General features: G+C 36.1%; 1 protein-coding gene and 1 long non-coding RNA gene across 2 annotated transcripts; one reads left to right on the plus strand and one right to left on the minus strand.

Annotated features, from left to right (window-relative positions):
• The first annotated feature begins 68 nt into the window (after positions 1–68).
• Positions 69–5,653, plus strand: LOC140136637 (uncharacterized). The gene is made up of 3 exons (XR_011856714.1): positions 69–176; positions 3,233–3,357; positions 5,411–5,653. It is a non-coding gene; the product is annotated as an uncharacterized lncRNA (long non-coding RNA).
• Positions 5,654–15,849: 10,196 nt separating this feature from the next.
• On the minus strand, positions 15,850–17,217 carry LOC140172755 (V(D)J recombination-activating protein 1-like). Its single transcript, XM_072195885.1, has one exon. It carries the CDS (start codon positions 17,215–17,217, stop codon positions 15,850–15,852), a length of 1,368 nt encoding a protein of 455 aa, XP_072051986.1.
• Between the last annotated feature and the right edge of the window lie 3,410 nt (positions 17,218–20,627).

Raw genomic sequence — 20,627 nt, forward strand, 5'->3', positions numbered from 1 at the left:
CACCAGACCGTTCGTCCCCTTTATGATTAATAATCATCTCTATTTGTATTGAGGGGACGAATGGTCAAGTTCAAAATGCCCAACATCATCGTGGCGGTGGGATGGAAAGAGAATGAAGCCGCTAATGCAGCTTGCAAAAGAGAGTGCTTATCCAGACCCCAATGCACATATGGCAGGTACGTAAGCTTACTACTTTTTATACATCATGTACATTGCGTTAGTTTAGTGTTGTAATATATAGGTTGAACTTAATCTATATTCATTGATATTGTCAGTCTAATTTGATTTTAATGATTTTAGTTATGAGCAATTGGCAATTGATTGACATGCCAAATGCAAATGCAGATGAAGTCGGACTCTCTGATCATGGTCATGAACTGAAGTAAAATCATCGTCAAAACTTTCTCAATCTTTTTGTGAGGGAGGCCCTTATTATTTGTTATTTTGTTTATACACATTGATTGACCATTTGGCGGTTCTTTAGGGTTTTTATTTTTACATATTATAGCTGCCTTTTTGTGGAAGTATAACCACTAACCAGTGCAGAAGGCAGCTATTACATGTAAAATAAAACCGCCTAAAGTAAAGGAATGCCGACCATTCAATTATCTGTAAAAGTGCAGTTCGAAGCTTGTCCGCAGACAACATATTATATCATAAAATCATGGAGGCCCAAAAGTAAGTACCGGAACGGCGGTATAATATAATCCCCACAAAGGCAAAGCGCAGCCTTAGTAATATTGTTGTTTTTGTTTGTGAACGTTGACCAACTGAAGGTGTCGGTCTACATGAATACCAGTTGCTTTTGCAAAACAGTGAATCGTGTGCTTGCTCAATGTGCAAATTTTTAAGATCTGCAATTTGGTACGTACACTGCGATTTGGTTGTTCTGCAAAAGCGATTAAGTGTATGAAAAATGCATTAGGAATGAACTCTGATTATGTGTTCTCAAGTGGGTTTTATTAATTAGCGACCTGAAACACATGCATTTGGTCGCATGTCATTCGGTGGGCACATTTTCCATTACATGTTCAAAATTAACAACAAATTTATCTTTTAATTTATACCGGTAATGTAATAATTAACACCAATTTAAATTTACAGAAACATGCATGTGTACTTTTTGTAATACTGGTAATACTAGCAATTTGGAGAATATGCTTTCAATTCATGTATGCTTAACAATTAAAAGGGCATTTTGTGATCCACAGCATCATCAGTCATCACCCCCCCATTTTTCTAAAAAAAGGTTGAGATTTTTATATCACTCGAAACCTCTGATGGCTACATAATGTATATATACAAAATATTTCTTGCGGATTAATTAGTTTTGCAAAGATATCATGAAATTTGAATTTCGTTCTGGTATACCAGAACGAAATTACAACACATTGTCTATGGAGCAGTGTAATACACATAAATCATGCATAACTCGCAAACACAAAATCGGAATCAACTGAAAATGTCATGAAAAGAGGATGCTAGGATCACAAAATCCTCCTTTAAGCTACTCAAATAAATTGTACATTAGTAAACATGTGATTATACAGGGTGCTCCAAAAATAAGTTTATTTGAAAATGATTTTTGGCAGCTTTTGGCTTTAAATGGTTTATATTTATCGCCAACAATTTTTAGAATTAGAATTTTCAATATTCAGATTCCTCATGCAATTTCCTTTCAGAAAATGTAGGCCTATACTTTTCTTGTGGTTGGGTCATTATTTAATGTTTTAATCAGGGTTTGATTTTTCCCATTGCCAGTGGCAACAAATGGCAAAAACATGTTTTGCCCAGTTTTTGCCTGTTTTAAACTGGCAAAAACTCACATACAGGGCGAGTCAAATAAAGTGCAATAGAGCAAATAATCACGATTTATGTAAGAACCAAGTTGAACTTTCCCATTACCAGTATTGAAAGTTTTTATAAATGCCACACAGCCCACACTAAATAGTCACCTTCTGTGAACAAATGAGGTGACTCGCTACTACCGTTTAATTTTTGCAGGTCCTTTTGCTGCGATACCCAATTTCATTATTTGTCCACGAGGTACCATGTACATTTTGAATGAGAGCACACAATGCATGATAAAAGCACCAGCTCTGAAACTTTAACTTAAATAAGGTTGATTTTTGGGTTACCATACTTTTTATTTTTTTCTGTTCAAACAAACTTTCTAAAATGACTTTAAGTCCTTCATACCTCGCTCGACTCTAACTGCAGTTTTTTAACCCCAATATGTCCAACTTACTTGATATTTGGTTATTCATTCCACTTCAATTTGCGCGCATTTCATTTGAAAAACCTGCCTACAAATTTATATTTTTTTGTTTGAGAATCAACATCGGAAATGAAAATAACATCAAATAATGTTTCTTCTCCTTAAACAAGACCAAGGACTATAACAATTGGGGTGCTTCATTTTATTCTATGCAAATGAGGTTACGAAAATGGCAGTTGTTCCAAATCTACCTTACACAGAGTGGGCTGACATTCAAATTTTAGATGTCTCTTGTACAAACATTAAAATTGGGTATCGCTATTAAATGTGTCATAAAAACAAAACAGTAAATATGCTAATTCCTTGATTTTTTCACACATGATCTCTAATGGATATGTAATGTATACAGTGTTTTAAAACCTAAAAGATTCAATTCGGTTTTTAAATAAAAATGGATTCTTTTCTCTATTGCACTTGTTTTTACTCACCCTGTATAGTCATGTTGTTGAAGATATTTCTTAGTTTGATTTGTTTGTAGGATTTCTACAAAATCAAGAACTTGAAGCAAGTGTCATGTACCAGACAAGAGTTCCTTTTCAATTTTCAGTGCCATTGGTGAACTGGTCATTGGTTGTGGGTGATCAACTGATCATAATATACCACATTCAGTGCAGTTAATCACTGGTTCATGAAAAAAACATCGTTAAGAACTTGGCAGTATAGGATCCAATTTTCGAGGATATGACTACCACGCTACAGCATGGCAAGATTCCTTTATTTATTCTATGAAGATAGATGTAGAGACAAGCCCGATCCAGTGATTCCAGTCCCACCCCAGCAAGATATACTAATGGAGGAATATGTAGGACAGCGGATAGGACTAGAATGAGATAGGTGCATGCTTCAGGAGAGAATGGCATGTAAATACTCCAACCCTTGGTCCTACAACAGTGAGTACCCATCCATCCTACATGTTTTTATTTATCATATTATGTTTGTTTTCTTTTTGAACAGTTGAAACAGATGCAACAGGGACCAGGGCATACATGTTTGGGGGGAAACTACCAACAGGAAAACCAAGTGCTGATTTCACTTTTGTTTGCGAGTCAAGAAAGCAACTCTTATTTCAGTTCATTAAGGTATAAAAGAATAATGTAACTAAAATTTGTCAATAAAATAAAATGCAGTTGCAGCATGCAGCAATATGTCATTCTCACCTAGGTGTGGAAAAGTAACACAAAGTGACAAATTTTCAGTTTGAGATGGAGCTACTTTCTTGTCAATTGCAATCTTATCGGCTTGAATGTACCCATACATGGTACATTTAATGTCATTGCACTTAAAGAAAAATGAGACATCGTTATACTTAATAAACAAACGACACTTGATGGTTTGAGTCGCTAGGTTTTCAGACAAAGTACACATTTATTTGCTCATCATATGCACATCAGACATTACTCTTGACTAAATTATAATCATGTTGTTGTTTATGTACATTTTGTACAACTGAGAAGATTTTCAATTTGTTCAGTCATCATGCAATCACCAGTGTTACAAGTACTGTGAATTGTTAGCTATTTGAATATGCCTGGCAGATTGTACACTGTATTGTATCATTTGTAACCTGTGTAAAAATTAACCGTAGAATTTCCAACAACCAGTGCAATCCCAGTACACCAATTTTATAATAATGGTGCATTGTGTACTTTGTAAAGTTTGTAAAGAGATTAAACCAAAAATTTCCTGTCTAAATTATGCTCTGACAAATCAACCAAATGTTTTCATTCCATATTTTCATGGAGTCCCAACTGCACTGGCAGCATTAAATCAAAAGATAGTTCCGAAAAGAAAGTCTGAAACTTGAATGTTGCTCATGTAGTACTAAACATGCATAACAATGCAGTAGACACAGAGTGCCAAAAATGCACACTTTGATTCAAAGCATGTCGGTTGCATAATGAAAAATCCTCGGCACAGTACACACTTCACAGTATTGAGGTCCATTCATGACATGAAAACATAGTGCAGGGACTGCTTTTAAAATCTGATATAGGAGAGTGATTTTAGCTCTCCAAAGTTGTCCATTCTCTCCTTACATTCTATTGTAAATGCTCTAAACAGTTCTCATTGAAAGCTCCAGAAGAGCTATTTTATGTTCTACTGTAAATGTCAAAAAACAGTCCCTGATAGCGGAGATGAGATGAATCTTATTTTATATACATATAATTGGTTACAACAATTGCTCTGGCCAAGCAATTATGTGTGCATTGCACACATCAACATTTTAGTGTAAACATATTCAGCTACTAGCTACTACAATGAAACTATACAAATACCCAATGCAGTAATGACACCGAGCTGCAATGAATAGCAACAATGAAATCCAATGTACATTATTATCTACAAACAATATTGGTGGTCCAGCACCATACATGTAATTTGGCATGCTGTGATTTTAAAAATTGTAAATGTCACCTTGCACTCAATTTTATAAATGTGCCTGTACACCACAAATCATCCGTAATGTCAGCCCGGTCAATTTTGTTGTCATGTTTAGAAAATATATATCATAAGCTTTAAAATGGTATATCATTTGATTTAAAAAGATATCCAGAAGCTGGGTTATGGTTTGTTGAACTCTGCTGCTTCAACAAAATGGTACCTTTTTTGGTCTTTTTTTTGGTCTCTTTTTCCACATTTCTGGTCATAGATATCAAACAGTCATAACTGGCGGTCATTTCAAATCATCCCCAAGTCAACAAGGTTCAGGAATGTCCTCTCATTGTTAATTGTTGGTTATACATACTTCGACAAAATACAATCCTTTGTTACCCACCACTTGAACAGGATTTAGCCTAAATTATTGAAATATTCTATAGAAATAGATAGAAGCTTATTATCCTCTTCAGCAATAGGATTATTGATTGGTTGAGATACTTGTCGCACCAAATTGAGGTACTTGTGAATACGACCTTCACACCATTTTACACTGTAACTCAGAATACAATTTGCTGACTTTGCGGCTCATTCGTAGTGTACGGGCACAAATTCATTTATCAAAATAAGCCCTAGTGACATTTACAAATACATCTATCTCTTTTTCTCTATTTGTTTCTCATACATGTATCATTTGCCATACCATCATTATATATGATTTACATTATACACTTTTTATTTACATCCACATCACAGTCTCCACCGGGTTCTGTTCATCCATCACCTCGTTTTGGTTCTTCATTTACGTTACTGAGTGGCAACAACTTATTTTTGTTTGGTGGAGCAACGCATCATTTTCATTCTACTGAGTTCTTCTGGAAGACTACATTATGTTCTGATAATTATATTTTCAACATTGACTCTTCATCATGGACACTATCACCGTATGATTTTGGTATTGAACCCCGTGTTTTTCATCATTGCTTTTATTTCGCTGACTTGGATACCCTTTATATTTTTTTTTTATAAAGTTTGAGGGTACTGCAGTTATTCAGTTCAACACTATTTATTCATTTCATTTGGGCACCCAAAAACTTCAGTTACGAAGTGATTCATTTTGTATGTATGGAGGCGTTTGTTTGTCCAATATTTTGCCCAATTCTCTCATTTTCTTTGGTGGTATCCACAATCAAAAACCAAACAGCAAATTGTATATTTTTGATCTGGTTTTATGTACTTTAAGTTCAAAAGAAATACATTCAAGCTTTATTGGGGAATTTGCTTTTGGGGGAACACAGAGCGGGGTGGGTATTGTTGTGGTTAGGAAGGTGGGCGGGGTGAAAAAAATTGTAAAGATATTTAGTGAAAGACATGATGAGGGAGGTGAAGAAATTATTCAAGGAGGGGAAGATGTTGAGGAAGAGGAGGTGGAAGAAGAGGAGGAAGAAGAGGAGGAGGAAGAAGAGGAAGAAGAAGAGGAACAGCTAGGTGCAGTTGGGGGAGTTGGAAATGCAGATGAAGAGGACGGGCCAGTCAGGGAGCAGAGGGAAATTTTCTGTTGTAATCCATGTATTCTTCATGTTGAACCTAGGAAGCGAAATGTAGATGATTCTTTGTATGATCTAGAGTTAAGTATAGAGTGTGATTTATGTTTGGAATTTAAACATTTAGTGTGTGAAAATCACCGGCAAGATCCTTTTCATAATAAGTCAAATGAGCAACTTGAGAAGGCTATCTACCACTGCAAGTCGTGCCGTGCAGATGATTTAGAATGGCCCCGCCATGGCTTTCAGTGGTAAATTACTCTAGCTATAAACGCCTTGAGCCCTAATGTACAATTTTATTATATGAAATTGGTTAATTTGTTTCAAACCTGATAATTTGGTATATTTGTGTAATCTTTATTCATGTGCCAACTTACCACCTAAATGGAATTAGCCACATTTGTTGTTTATCAGGTCAACAGAGCAATTTGTCATACGTTTTATTCACTCATAAGTCCCCCATAGCACTCCATGTTAAATGGCTAAAATAAAATAGCCTAGCCATTAGGGTTTCTTTTACTTAGCCTAGTTATTACAGCATAAAATGAACAAATATTATTTCACCTTTTTGAGCAAAGAATAACACAATTGTACATTGTGGCTTTAAAGAAATGATTATTTTTCCATGACACATGTGGAAAAAAAATTTGAGTTTAATCACCTGGCAAAAACAGTTTTGCTGGCACAAATTAAAAAAGTGATCATAAGTTGATCATAAAAAAGTCATCATAAGTGATTTATAGATCAGTTTTTCATCTCAAAACAAATTATTAAGTTACAAAAATAATTTGCCTCAGGGTAACAAGGCCAGATTTTATATTTAACAAGCAACTTTAAAAGGCATGTGTTTTCATTGCTCACTAGTGCATAACTATGAAATGTGCCATATATATCTCATTCAAAACTGACTTTATGAGACAACAATATGTTGAAAGATTCCTTACAACTTAAATGCGTTACTGGTAATGTGCTTTCTCTGTTGCTTTCTAATATTTGAGTGACTACACTGTATGTATGAGTTTTGTTCCATTTTGCCAGTTTCAACCAGACCAAAAACTGGCCCAAACAGCTATTTGCTTTACATTTGAATCTTTGCATTTAATATTAGAACATTTTAATTAAGAGTAAGACAATGGTATGGAATTGATATTGAAAGATACATGTATAATTATAATTATAATCAGGGCTCCTGCTAATGCGTGTTCGTGCATCCCGAATGCAAATATATAATTTTTATTGCTGAATGCTGAATGCATTTTTGTGCATGTTTTGTCAGCAACATGCATCAGGTTTCCCTGCATGCACTTGTACCAAACCTAGCAATATGTGCTTTCCAGTTTCTGAATCAACTTGTATTACAAATCTAGCAATGTGTGCTTTCCAGTTTCTGAATCAACTTGTATTACAAATCTAGCAATGTGCGCTTTCCAGTTTCTGAATCAACTTGTATTACAAATCTAGCAATGTGTGCTTTCCAGTTTCTGGATCAACTTGTATTACAAATCTAGCAATGTGTGCTTTCCAGTTTCTGGATCAACTTGTATTACAAATCTAGCAATGTGTGCTTTCCAGTTTCTGAATCAACTTGTATTACAAATCTAGCAATGTGCGCTTTCCAGTTTCTGGATCAACTTGTATTACAAATCTAGCAATGTGCTTTCCAGTTTCTGGATCAACTTGTATTACAAATCTAGCAATGTGTGCTTTCCAGCAGAGCTGCCAACATTGGAATCTTGAAAAAAGGGAGATTTCCTGTTGCAATCAGGGAGATTTGTCAAATTGTGTACATCTTAATGGACGAAACCATTTCCTTTTCAGGGAGATGACCAAGGGTTCTGAAGGTTTAAAAGTAGGGAGTCTCCTGCGAAAAGAGGGAGAGTTGGCAGCTCTGTTTCCAGTTTCTGGATCAACTTGTATTACAAATCTAGCAATGTGTGCTTTCCAGTTTCTGGATCAACTTGTATTACAAATCTAGCAATGTGTGCTTTCCAGTTTCTGGATCAACTTGTATTACAAATCTAGCAATGTGTGCTTTCCAGTTTCTGGATGACCTTAGATTACAAATTCAAAGTTTGTTCGGCTTATATAAGGCAGAAATTATTCAGCTTTTGTTACTGTGCGTGTAAATAAAGTCCCAACTCACGCTTGCGTAAATTCACATAATCGTGCACCAGTCACGAATTAAAAGCAACGCACAACTAGTGTAAGCATTGCGCCCAACTGCATGCGTGCCATTCTATATCAATATACTGTGTCTTCTTTTTACGCCTTATATTAACCGAACAAACTTTTGGAATGTGCGCTTTTCAGTTTCTGGATGATCTTGTATTACAAATCTACAAATGCAATGCTTGAAAGTGAAATGATTCATACAGGAGAGAAATCTCATAAATGTAGTTATTGTTTCAAACCTGGGAGGGGGGGGGCACTTACATTATGTGATGGACACCATGCTCATGTATGGACTCTCGAAACACACCCTAAACAAGTACTACCGTACTCAGTGTGTGCAAAACATACCCTAAACAAGTATTTTGCCATTTTTTTAACACTAAGAAAGTAAAAATTCATGTACAGGTTCTTGTTTAATATTAGTAGTTTGATGTTTCTTAATGGTTTACCCTACGATGTGTTCTGCACAGCCTTCTTTACCCTTTTTTATATTTTGCCATTAAACTTTGGTACCCTAAGCAAGTATCATGCTAGGAAAAGTATACCCTTTCTTCTGATTTTTGGGATTTTTTACACCCTAAACAGGTACATCGGTGTACTTGCCCAATGCTGAAAAACTACCCTTTTACTTTTTTGTTCATGAGCATGGTGTCCACCATGAAATACAAGTGCTCCCTCCTGGTTACAAATCATTCCATCAATCAGGAACATGAACAGATTCACACAGGAGAGAAACCTCAGGTTGTGAATGAAGAGCCTTGATTATAACATTTATACTATACATGTACTATAGCATGTGTGGTGGCTTTCATATTTAATTTATACAAACATTTATTTACTGTACAATATTTACTATATTTACTGTACAATGCATGCTTACTTTTCATATAATACTTCAGCCTAAGTAGTGTATACATAGATAATAAAAAGCATAGACACAAAACCAGATAACAGTTTCAAGAGCAGTTCTTCAGGTCAGAGAGTTCATGATATTTTTAAAAAATCACAAAGTGACATGTTGTTGAAATCTTGTACAAAATGGATCATACAGGAGGGATACCTCACATATGTTAATGTCGTTATTGTAAAAAAATCAGTCAGTCAGGTGAATATCAAGACCATGAAAGGATTCACACACAGGAGAAAAACCTCATAAATGTAGATTGTCATAAAATGTCATTCCGCTAATCAGGACCATGAAAGGATTCACACATAAAAGAGAAACCTCATAAATGTAGATTGTCATAAAATGTCATTCCGTCAATCAGGACCATGAAAGGACTCACACACAAAGAGAAACCTCATAAATGTAGATTGTCATAAAATATCATTCCGCCAATCAGGACCATGAAAGGATTCACACACAAAAGAGAAACCTCATAAATGTCGATTGTCATAAAATATCATTCCACCAGTCAGGACCATGAAAGGATTCACACAAAAGAGAAAACTTCATAAATGTAGATTGTCATAAAATATCATTCCACCAATCAGGACCATGAAAGGATTCACACACAGGAGAGAAACCTCATAAATGTAGATTGTCATAAAATGTCATTCCACCAATCAGGACCATGAAAGGATTCACACACAAAAGAGAAACCTCAAAAATGTGGATTGTCATAAAATATCATTCCACCAGTCAGGACCATGAAAGGATTCACACACAAAGAAAACTTCATAAATGTAGATTGTCATAAAATATCATTCCACCAATCAGGACCATGAAAGGATTCACACACAGGAGAGAAACCTCATAAATGTAGATTGTCATAAAATGTCATTCCGTCAATCAGGACCATGAAAGGACTCACACAAAAAGAGAAACCTCAGTAGATTGTCATAAAATATCATTCCGCCAATCAGACCATGAAAGGATTCACACACAGGAGAGAAACCTCATAAATGTAGATTGTCATAAAATATCATTCCACCAGTCAGGACCATGAAAGGATTCACACACAAAGAGAAACTTCATAAATGTAGATTGTCATAAAATATCATTCCACCAATGAAAGGATTCACACACAGGAGAGAAACCTCATAAATGTAGATTGTCATAAAATGTCATTCCACCAATCAGGACCATGAAAGGATTCACACACAAAAGAGAAACCTCATAAATGTAGATTGTCATAAAATATCATTCCACCAATCAGGACCATGAAAGGATTCACACACAAAGAGAAACTCATAAATGTAGATTGTCATAAAATATCATTCCACCAATCAGGACCATGAAAGGATTCACACACAGGAGAGAAACCTCATAAATGTAGATTGTCATAAAATGTCATTCCGTCAATCAGGACCATGAAAGGATTCACACACAGGAGAGAAACCTCAAAAATGTAGATTGTCATAAAATATCATTCCGCCAATCAGGACCATGAAAGGATTCACACACAAAGAGAAACCTCATAAATGTAGATTGTCATAAAATATCTTTCCGCTAATCAAGACCATGAAAGGATTCACACACAAAAGAGAAACCTCATAAATGTAGGTACATGATTGTATGTGTTGTCATAAAATATGATTCTGTCAATCAGGACCATGTAATGATTCACATAGGAGAGAAACCTCAAAAATATAGGTACATGATTGTATGTGTTGTCATGAAATATGATTCTGTCAATCAGGACCATGTAATGATTCACACAGGAGACAAACCTCAAAAATATACATGTAGGTACATGATTGTAGGTGTTGTTATGAAATATGATTCTGTCAATCAGGACCATGTAATGATTCACATAGGAGAGAAACCTCAAAAATATACATGTAGGTACATGATTGTATGTGTTGTTATGAAATATGATTCTGTCAATCAGGACCATGTAATGATTCACACAAGAGACAAACCTCAAAAATATAGGTACATGATTGTATGTGTTGTCATGAAATATTATTGTGTCTATGCACGAGCATGAAACTATTCACACAGGAGAGAAACCTTGTTGGTACTATCCAAGAAACCATTCTGCTAACTACTCCCAAACCAAGTTCTTTGAAAAATACAGCACTAAATTTCAATATCTTTTATGCAAAATGAAATATTGTGCAATCTTAAGGGCTGGGGTATGAACGTTTGGACAGTATTTATTTTGGGACATCAGAGCACATCAGACATATCGAATTGCATTCTGAATACGAAGAATGTCATTCTGATATCAAATAATTTGGATTTTTTGAAATTCGCAATTTAATACACATTTTATGGCAAATCAAATTGATATTTTTGATATTTAACAGTACTTGAAGTAAACTTTATAAATCTGATGATTTATACTTAAAGTGTATATGTAGGTGGGATGAAAAGCCGACGATCAATTGAAAAATTTGACCTTTCGTATTGAAGATATGGATTTTTTCCCCAAAACACAAAAAAAAAATTAGGTCTTTTGGGAAAAAAATCCATATCTTCAATATGAAAGGTCAAAATTTTCAATTGACCGTCGGCTTTTCCTCCTGCTACATACACTTTAAGAATATATCATTAGATTTATATAATTTACTTCGAGGACTGTTATATATCAAACATTTGAAAAATATCAATTTTTTATAATTTGTCATAAAATTTGAATTATATTGTGATTTTCAAAAATGAAAATTATTTGATATCAGAAAGACATGCTTCGTATTCAGAATGCAATTCGATAGGTCCGAGGTGCTCTCATGTCCCACAAAAAATACTGTCGAAACGCATAATAAACGCTCATTTTAGATCCCTTAATCTTTTAATAAACACTAACTAGCAATAAAAGCACAATTTTAATATTTGATCACTTTCTTGAAATAAGGCCTAAAAATAATTTGATTGGTGTAACCCGACTGGCCCGATACCAGACTTTTTCTCTCTTTTTCTTCTTTTTTTGCAAAAAACAAAAAAGAAAAGAAAATTATTAAACAATTTATAAACAAGAAAAAAAAGTTCCATGGCCTTTAAAAATAAAAAAAAATAAATAAATGTTGTTTGATTTAACGTGCGCTTCAGCTAGGCATGGCCTAATTATCAGCACACTTCAACAATTATTCCGCTGCCATTAGGATATATCAGAATCATTTCCGCTTCACCAAGTCCGCAACTGATGCGCAGGTACTCTCAGCGACTTAGATTGTGATTACCCCAACAGCTCCCCATTTTACACCTGTGTGGAGTGAAGCAATTGGGAATTAAGCTATCTTGCTCAAAGACGCAACACACTGGCCGTAGTGGGGCTCGAACCCGCAACCTTCCGATCATGAAGCTCGCGCCCTAACCATCGCAACAGCTTAAAAAGCGTGTGTCCAAAAAAAAAAAACAAAAAATAATATAATCCCCTAATTTCTTTTAATGTTACGCTAAACAAACATTTTTGTAAACCTAAGGCCAAACCATGCATTTTGTATGTTTTCTTACATTAGTCATATTTGACACTAGGCATTTGGCAAGATTTTCATCTAATTTTAACTTCTTAGAATAACTTTAATGAATGGTTATAAAAGAAAATAAAATGTTTAAAATCCACAAATAGATATTAGACTTTGTTCTACTTTTAAAATTTACAATCCACAAATCGATTACACTTTGTATGAGTCTTTAGGTTTGATTGTCACAGCATGTGAAAACAGCCTAAAAATTCATGTTTTTGGCCAGTGGCCCATGTCAAAAATTTGGCCAAATAGTGCAATTTTACTTTTATTGCGAGTTAGTGCTAACTACAGGATTAAGATTGAGGTACGATTCATTGGACAAAGCAGAATATGATTCCAGATCATCAGTAATAATGCACCATTCCATCAAGATCACCGCAAAGCTGTTTATAGATATCAGAATCAGCTCACTCCCTCCATATGGATACTCATCTTAAAGGATGTCTCCGGCAATCACAACATCATGCCTTATATTAGGCATGTCCACTCAAAATTGAAGTACTTTTAAATTTATTCAGAACTTATTGGCTGGAAATTGGTGAAAGAAACATTTTGGCGTTTAAATAATCCTAATCGGACATTTCATTCCAGTTTTATTATAGGGCTGCTAGAACTTGTTAAAAAGTGCAATTTTAAGGTATTGTTTTTAATGTATTTGTTAAATAGCATTTTCTGGAACATTACATTTGCTTATAACAACATGAAATAAGATCATCATGAAAATTTAAGCGATTTTGTTGACATACAACAAAAAATATAAGACCTCAAAACCCATGGTTTGTTTGGTGGAACCTCAAGCATGATCTTTAGATGGCTGCCATGGAAAATATCTCCATAGAGGAGATGAACAATAAGTGCATTATTTCAAATGAATAGCGGTAGTCTTAAACATTGTTCAATCTTTTAAGGTCAGCACATTTTATCTTCAAAAATGATTATATTTCATCATCGCATAAGTTAGGTAACATTAATTACTACAAATTTTGAGAATTTTGCTCCAACTCAAAGGTTATCTTTACTACATTGAGCAATACACTGCATGGAAGCCATGATGGATATAGCATATGAAATGGACATAGTAGTCAGAAGTGCATAATTGGAGATGGGTTTTGGTAGGCTTATTCTTTAATTTCTTAACATCCTGCACATTTTGTCTTCAAAAATAGTTACATTTTATGAGTATGTAAGTTAGCTTGTCTGAATCAATCCAAATTCAGAGATAATTGTGTTTCAACACCTGATACACAGGTTCTCATCTCATGAATTTTTTCTTTAAAAAAAGTTGATCCCTTGATAAACGAAGGTCCTCTCTATTTAATGACCAATCAGGAAAGAGTTTGGTTAATGTTTTCTGGTGGAATAAGGAATTTCTTGAAACACTCCGTTTTAGGGCTATAAATTGGACCACAAGTACTGTTGCCATTTATCAGGGCTTGGACTTAGTGCAAGGGGGTGTGTTTGCATAGACAATACATGGGCGAGTGCACACACACACCCAGTAGGAAACCATTATAGCAGGAAATGTATTGACAGTGGACATCCCTACTTATATGATAGAAAATTAATTATCAACCACAAATGACATATGGTTTTATTTGAAATAAGGGGTGTTCGGAAATACTTTGGTGGGGGTGGTAAAAAGGGAGGGAGCCAAAAAAGTTTTTGACCTTAAAAGAGGGGGAACAAAAAGTTTTAGGTGGTAGGAAAACACACAATTTTTGCACGCTTCACGCGCATTGAGACCCTCTATATCAATTTTAACATGGACAAGTTTTGGTTTTCAGTGCTTTTGTTTGAAAAAATATGGCACTTAGTGTACACATATCTATTAATTAATATAACATTAAAGATGTTCAGCAACATGCAACAGCGCGGTTCCTCTAAGAAATAATGACACTTTTATCATAGAATTTTATATCTCTACAAAGTAGGCTACAAACATGATTATGTACCAATCTGATCAAAATACAACTAAATCTAGAAAATATTGCAAATAAATTGATTTCTTTGCACGTAAACTGCATGCACACTTCAGTTTACTATTTCTCATTGCTAAATTATTTTGTACACATAGGCCCATGGGTAGATATACCATAGGGCCGAGTGTGCACTGGCCCAGTGCCACGGTCTTCAGGGCCAAAACTGCCTCCCTGTGTATATTTGCGTGAACATATATATATCTCATATTTGGCCATTTTACTATTTTTAGCTTTTTGCATAAATTTGTTCCAATTTTAACAATATTTGAAGCTTCAATATTCAAGCTTCAATATGGGCAATTTTTTGTGCGGTTCGCACACATTAGTACAATCATAATAGCCACAGATCCAAATTATGCTGCTGTGCCTATGAACCTCCAAATAAATCCTCTATTTCACTTACCGTATCCCTGTAAAATCAGATAAACACCCTGATTTGGGACCAATCTAAATTAAGTATCAAACGAAAATTTCCTTGTGCTTGTATTTCATGCACAATTCTCCCACCGGGAATGTTTTAAACATTTTCCTCCCTCAATGACATGTGACCCAGATACCACACCACTGCAAACAACACTATTGAGTATAATGTTTGTTATACGATAATGGGGGGGGGGGAAGTTTTATCTGTCAAAAGAGGGGGATCAAAAAAGTTAAGCAGTCCATCGAGGGGGGGGGGGGGTCCAAAAAGTTGGAGCAAAAAATTTGAGGAAGATAAGCCCCCCCCCACCAAAGTATTAATGAACACTCCCTAAACTGATATTGACCATACAAACAAATTAATACAGGCGTCTCTCAACACGTGATATTCACAATTCCCGGCGCCAAAATTGTCTAGTGCAATGACGCCCCAGTAATACAATGAAGGCTGGCAACAATTTAGCACAAGTAACCCTGACGTCATTGCGCTAGACAATTTCGGCACAGGAATTTTGAATATCGTGTGTTGAGAGCCAGGTGTTTTTATGGCCAATATGAGTTTGTTTTAAATAAAACCATAAGTGATTTGTGCTTGATAATTATTTTTCTAACATATAAGGTATAATGTTGTGATTGCCGGAGTCATCCTTTTAAAACAAAAATATTACACAGCAGACTGAAGCCGCCTGCTGGTGTAAAGCCAATGGATCCGAAGTGTATCCTGCATCTCAAATTGGGATGTCTGTCTGGAATTTCGCAGTGTGAACTGCCTCGAGTCTTTGTTGGCCCGTTCATTAGAAGAACTACTAAACTTACCAACTGACTTGTCCCTGTCGAGTAATTCAGGTACATGAGCAATCATCTTATGAAAGTAGTTGCTGAAGGGTTTCAGATATGTGAAATGAGTATCAATCAGCGCCGTCAAAACCTGTGCGTTTTGTGAATATCGGGCACAAAGCTCTGGACAAGTAGCAAGGGGCTGGTTAGAACAGTAGACAGCCTTCATTTCATTATAGGTCGAGATGAATGTCCGGATACTCTCCAGGCGAGAATTATCAACTCGGCCTAAAATAAAGTCAACTGTCTTTTGCTCCGTCAGCCGTCTTACGTAGTTACCATTTGGCATGAGGGGGGTGAATATTTGGAGGTTCTCCCTGATGACAGAATCAAAGTTTGTCTTGTGTGGTTTCATCAGCTTAGCTGAAAGCTTGGTGGTGAAGACCCTTGCAAATTCATATACATACAAAGTCTTGATGACCCTCGAACCTACATTAATAAGACAATGCAGTGCATCCATTGTAGGGCTCAAATGTGCCTCATCATAGGGTTTTCCACATTGACCTTTCACAACCTCGCCCAGATCTTTTGTTGACAAATTGTCTGGGTTTGTCTTACGTTTCAGGTAACGGGAGAGATGACTATCATAGCTTCTGGTAACAACTTCATCAAATGGATCCGATGTTGCAACATCCCGTGTGGCATCGCACAACGTACATAAAAATCTACTTCCAGATCCAGCCAGACCCTGTATATGGCGAACCCTCTTCTCGTCAAACATACAACCAGTAAAATTAAAAGAAAAAATCCGATGACCAAATGAAGTCTCTAATGTCATCTTTGACGCCACAATGTCTGACATCTCTGCCAAAATGGGTTGAAGGAGGGTGCTGGAGGATGGGAAGCTGCCCTCATCACCTCTGGCAATGAGAAGTGGTCGGCAATTGAGGGATGAACCACTCCCAGCATCTTCCCATACCACAACATCTTCCCCTTCAACCTCGGCAGAGATTGCATGGACGACAAATGAACATCGAATGACTTTATCAGGAACATTGGCTTCTGTGCCCTTCTTCAGCTTCACATCGCCCATGCCATCATCTCCCCATTTGATGTCAACCATGAAAGGACCTGGTGATGTTTTGTCCAGACCTTTCATATCAAGAGCCGCAAACAGATCAACCTCTGAATCCTGAAGGGCACAAGCCAATGCCTTGTCCAGTCTCCAACGTCTACCTCGACAATGAGGTTCCATTAGGGGAGTGTCGGGTAGCCCAGACAATATATCAATACTGTCACCCCACTAACATCAGTAGAAACTCTGTGAAGGGGGACTAAATGAAAACACAGCAGAGCCTGGAAGAAGCCTGGCCTCAACCAGACGCATGACCCTCTCAGACCTGAATACCTGCACATTTCCAAAAGCTTGATTCACTACTTTGGCTGAAGCTCTGTATGCATGCCATGACATCATATTATTAACTCTATATGCCACACATTGTATTGGTGACAAAGTACCATACTTATCTTTAAATATCTGATCAATAAGATCTGCCTTGCTTCGCTGGCCTACAGCTCGTAAACTGTTAATAGCAAGTGCTACACATATGCTAACATTACTCTCGTGGATCTCCTTGGCCTGCAAGTCATTGATTCTTTGTTTGATTGTGCGCAATCTGGCATTCTGCGCAGCCTGTTGAGCGTCAATTAAACTTCCTGGAGGTCTACCTCTACGAGGAGGAAGGAGTGTGCCATGCCTTCTCCTTCATGTTCGTGATCAATGGAGAACGGACATATGGAGATGTGTGACCATAAATCACGTAGATCAAATAGGTGGCCACATCCCTCTCCTGGTAGAGACAGTGCACCTGCAGGTTGTCTAACATCATCAAAACATGCTGAGAAGGAAGTACAACAGATGAAATATTCATAGAACATACATAACAACTTGAACCTACATTATTTACATATTCATATACACATGATTTACAAAAGGTATGGTGACATGGTAACATTTCAATAGGATTATCCAACAATCCACCACACATGCTACATAATAATACACACTCTGCAACTCCAAGGTTAACCGCCAAGGATTTTGGAAATTTACTCCCTACAGATTGAGATGAACTACATGTAGAAACCCTATGTACAATACCATTAATTTCTTGCAAAATGACATGAGGTGCAATTTCATTGGATTTAGGTGAAGTAGCTCTTGCTGCAGCGAATACTTTTCTAGGTGATAAATGAACAGAAGACGATGTTGAATGTGATGAAGATGATGCTGCTGATGCTGTTGTAGACGATGAACCTGGTGATTTCTGAACATGCCTCCTTCCCCTCTTTCTCGTTGTATGTACTTTATTAACCCCTTGCAAACCCCTCCGAAACCTTCCACAGACATAACACCCTTCATCGGTATGCGGGACCCAAACCTGTGGCTTATTGAGCACAGTAACATTCCTACCTTCATTGGAGGCAATTTTTGAATGGTGTATTATTGTGCACATACAGCCCTTGCAAAACCTAGAAGGGTGTATGTCTGTGGAATCGAAAGAAACATCAACAGAATAAACATTCAAAATAAGATCGGAAAATGGAACATTGGATTTCAAATCCTTCCCACATATGTCATAACAATTATCCCTGATTGTTACCCCACAAAGCCTACACAACCTTTCCAACCCAGCCTTATGTCTATCCATGGATCTGTGAAAATTAAAGAATAGCAAGATCTTTATATATTTGATACATATAAAATTTGTTATGTTTTTATATATATTTTCTTAATCAAGTTATTATAAACCTGTGTATTAATATTTTCAAGGTTTCAAATTTAATTCAGAAAATTATCATCAATTTGCCATCATACTGAATACATCACACCTCAAGCCCCCCTCCAAAAAAATTGTTTGGTTGCCCTTGAGTACCCAAACTGCTGTGGAAGAAAGAATCGGTTGGTCAGATTTTTTTTTTCTTCCCAACATGTAACTGCTGAAGAAACTCAATCGCAATTTCTCAGAAAGTCAGGTCTGACTGCATGGATGCTGTCATAATTTTAACAACTATAATTTGGTGTATATTTTACTCTTTACTCTTAGTAGTATAATTCATGTGAGAAAAAAACATTACTTTTTAATTTAACATTGCATATGTATGTAACCCAGTGTTCGAAATAAGGACTTATCCTCTTGTCCAAAAATCACTGGGGACAACCATATTGAGATGTACATAAACTTATCCTCTAGACAACCACTATATTTTACTTCTTAAATATGACACATTTTGGGGACAAACAAAATGTTTTGAGGACAAGCACAATTTATGCTTTAGTTGTCCTCGGGATAACCTCCATATTTTCCTCATTTGGACACTGATGTACATTTTAACCTAAATATTACCTGGTTAATGCAAGATTGATTGATTGAAACAACACTTTAAAATTAGGTTACATACATGTATGCAATGTACTGGCAGGAAACTTATGATATTATGGGGAATATGGGCCCTGAAAATTTGGTTTTCATTCTACATGTACATTGCATAATTTATACTATGATCAGCTCTTAATAGGCGGGAATTATTCAGTGTTTGTTACTGCGCGAGTCAATGAAGTTCCAACTTACGCAGGCGTAAATTCACAAATGCACACGGCATTCACGCAAAACACAGTTCGCATAGGTGCTGCGCCTAGCTGTATGTACCCCATTCTGTATCAATCCACAATATTATGAGTCCCGCCTATTACGAGCTGATCAAAGTTTATGTTGCAATATACATGCCAATTAAAAGAAAATGTTTTGGGTGGCTATATAATGGCAATTAAACAAACATGTTTTGGGTGGCTCAAGAAGTATGGTGGATCCATTCAGGACAACCAAACAAAATGTTTTTGGGCCTTAGTTAAGCTGGTTCACGCTTGGTTTGCACATGGCAACACATTAATTTTTGTTGTGATCATTTTAATTGTGGTTCCGAACACATATAGCATGGACCAGTTGACCTGGCAACAATCAATTGTGATGTCACACTACATTAATAAGTGCATAATTCATTTTAAATTTAAGAAATTAAACTAAAACTTGGTCTCATCTCATTCAATATGTGATGAAAGCAACTTATATTTTCACTAGCCGTGGAATTGAACCACGAATACTTGATAGCATTTACCATTCTAGTGCAGATGTTAGGTTGTTAACAAACACATAGAAAATGAGAAGACACAAGCACTGTTATTACGCATTTATGTGAAATTATGATAACAGATTTTAATTTTAGCTAGTGCTTTCAAAGTGTCCAGAGACAAATCATCACAATCTGTTCTTAAATACAAAATCAAACCTGTAGTAGACTGAGTAGACCCATGGTAGTTTTCATAAGGCTGTGCTGAATAAATCATATAGAGTAGTAATCATGTATATCTAAAATCACCCACTGACACCCACACACACCCTGCTGTAGTCGAGACCAGCCAAGACCAAGACCGAGACCAGGCAGTCCAAGACCGAGATCAAGTTTGAAAGATTTGAAAGTAATATCATTAACAATGATAACTATCTCGGTGACTGGTACATGATGGGTCAAATCCATTTTTAGTGCTAACTTTTTAAACAGGTAGCCCTGTCTGGCTAGTTCTCCACAGAAGTACTGTCAATACACCTG

This window comes from Amphiura filiformis, chromosome 16 (assembly GCF_039555335.1).
Source record: "Amphiura filiformis chromosome 16, Afil_fr2py, whole genome shotgun sequence".
Taxonomy (NCBI): domain Eukaryota; kingdom Metazoa; phylum Echinodermata; class Ophiuroidea; order Amphilepidida; family Amphiuridae; genus Amphiura; species Amphiura filiformis.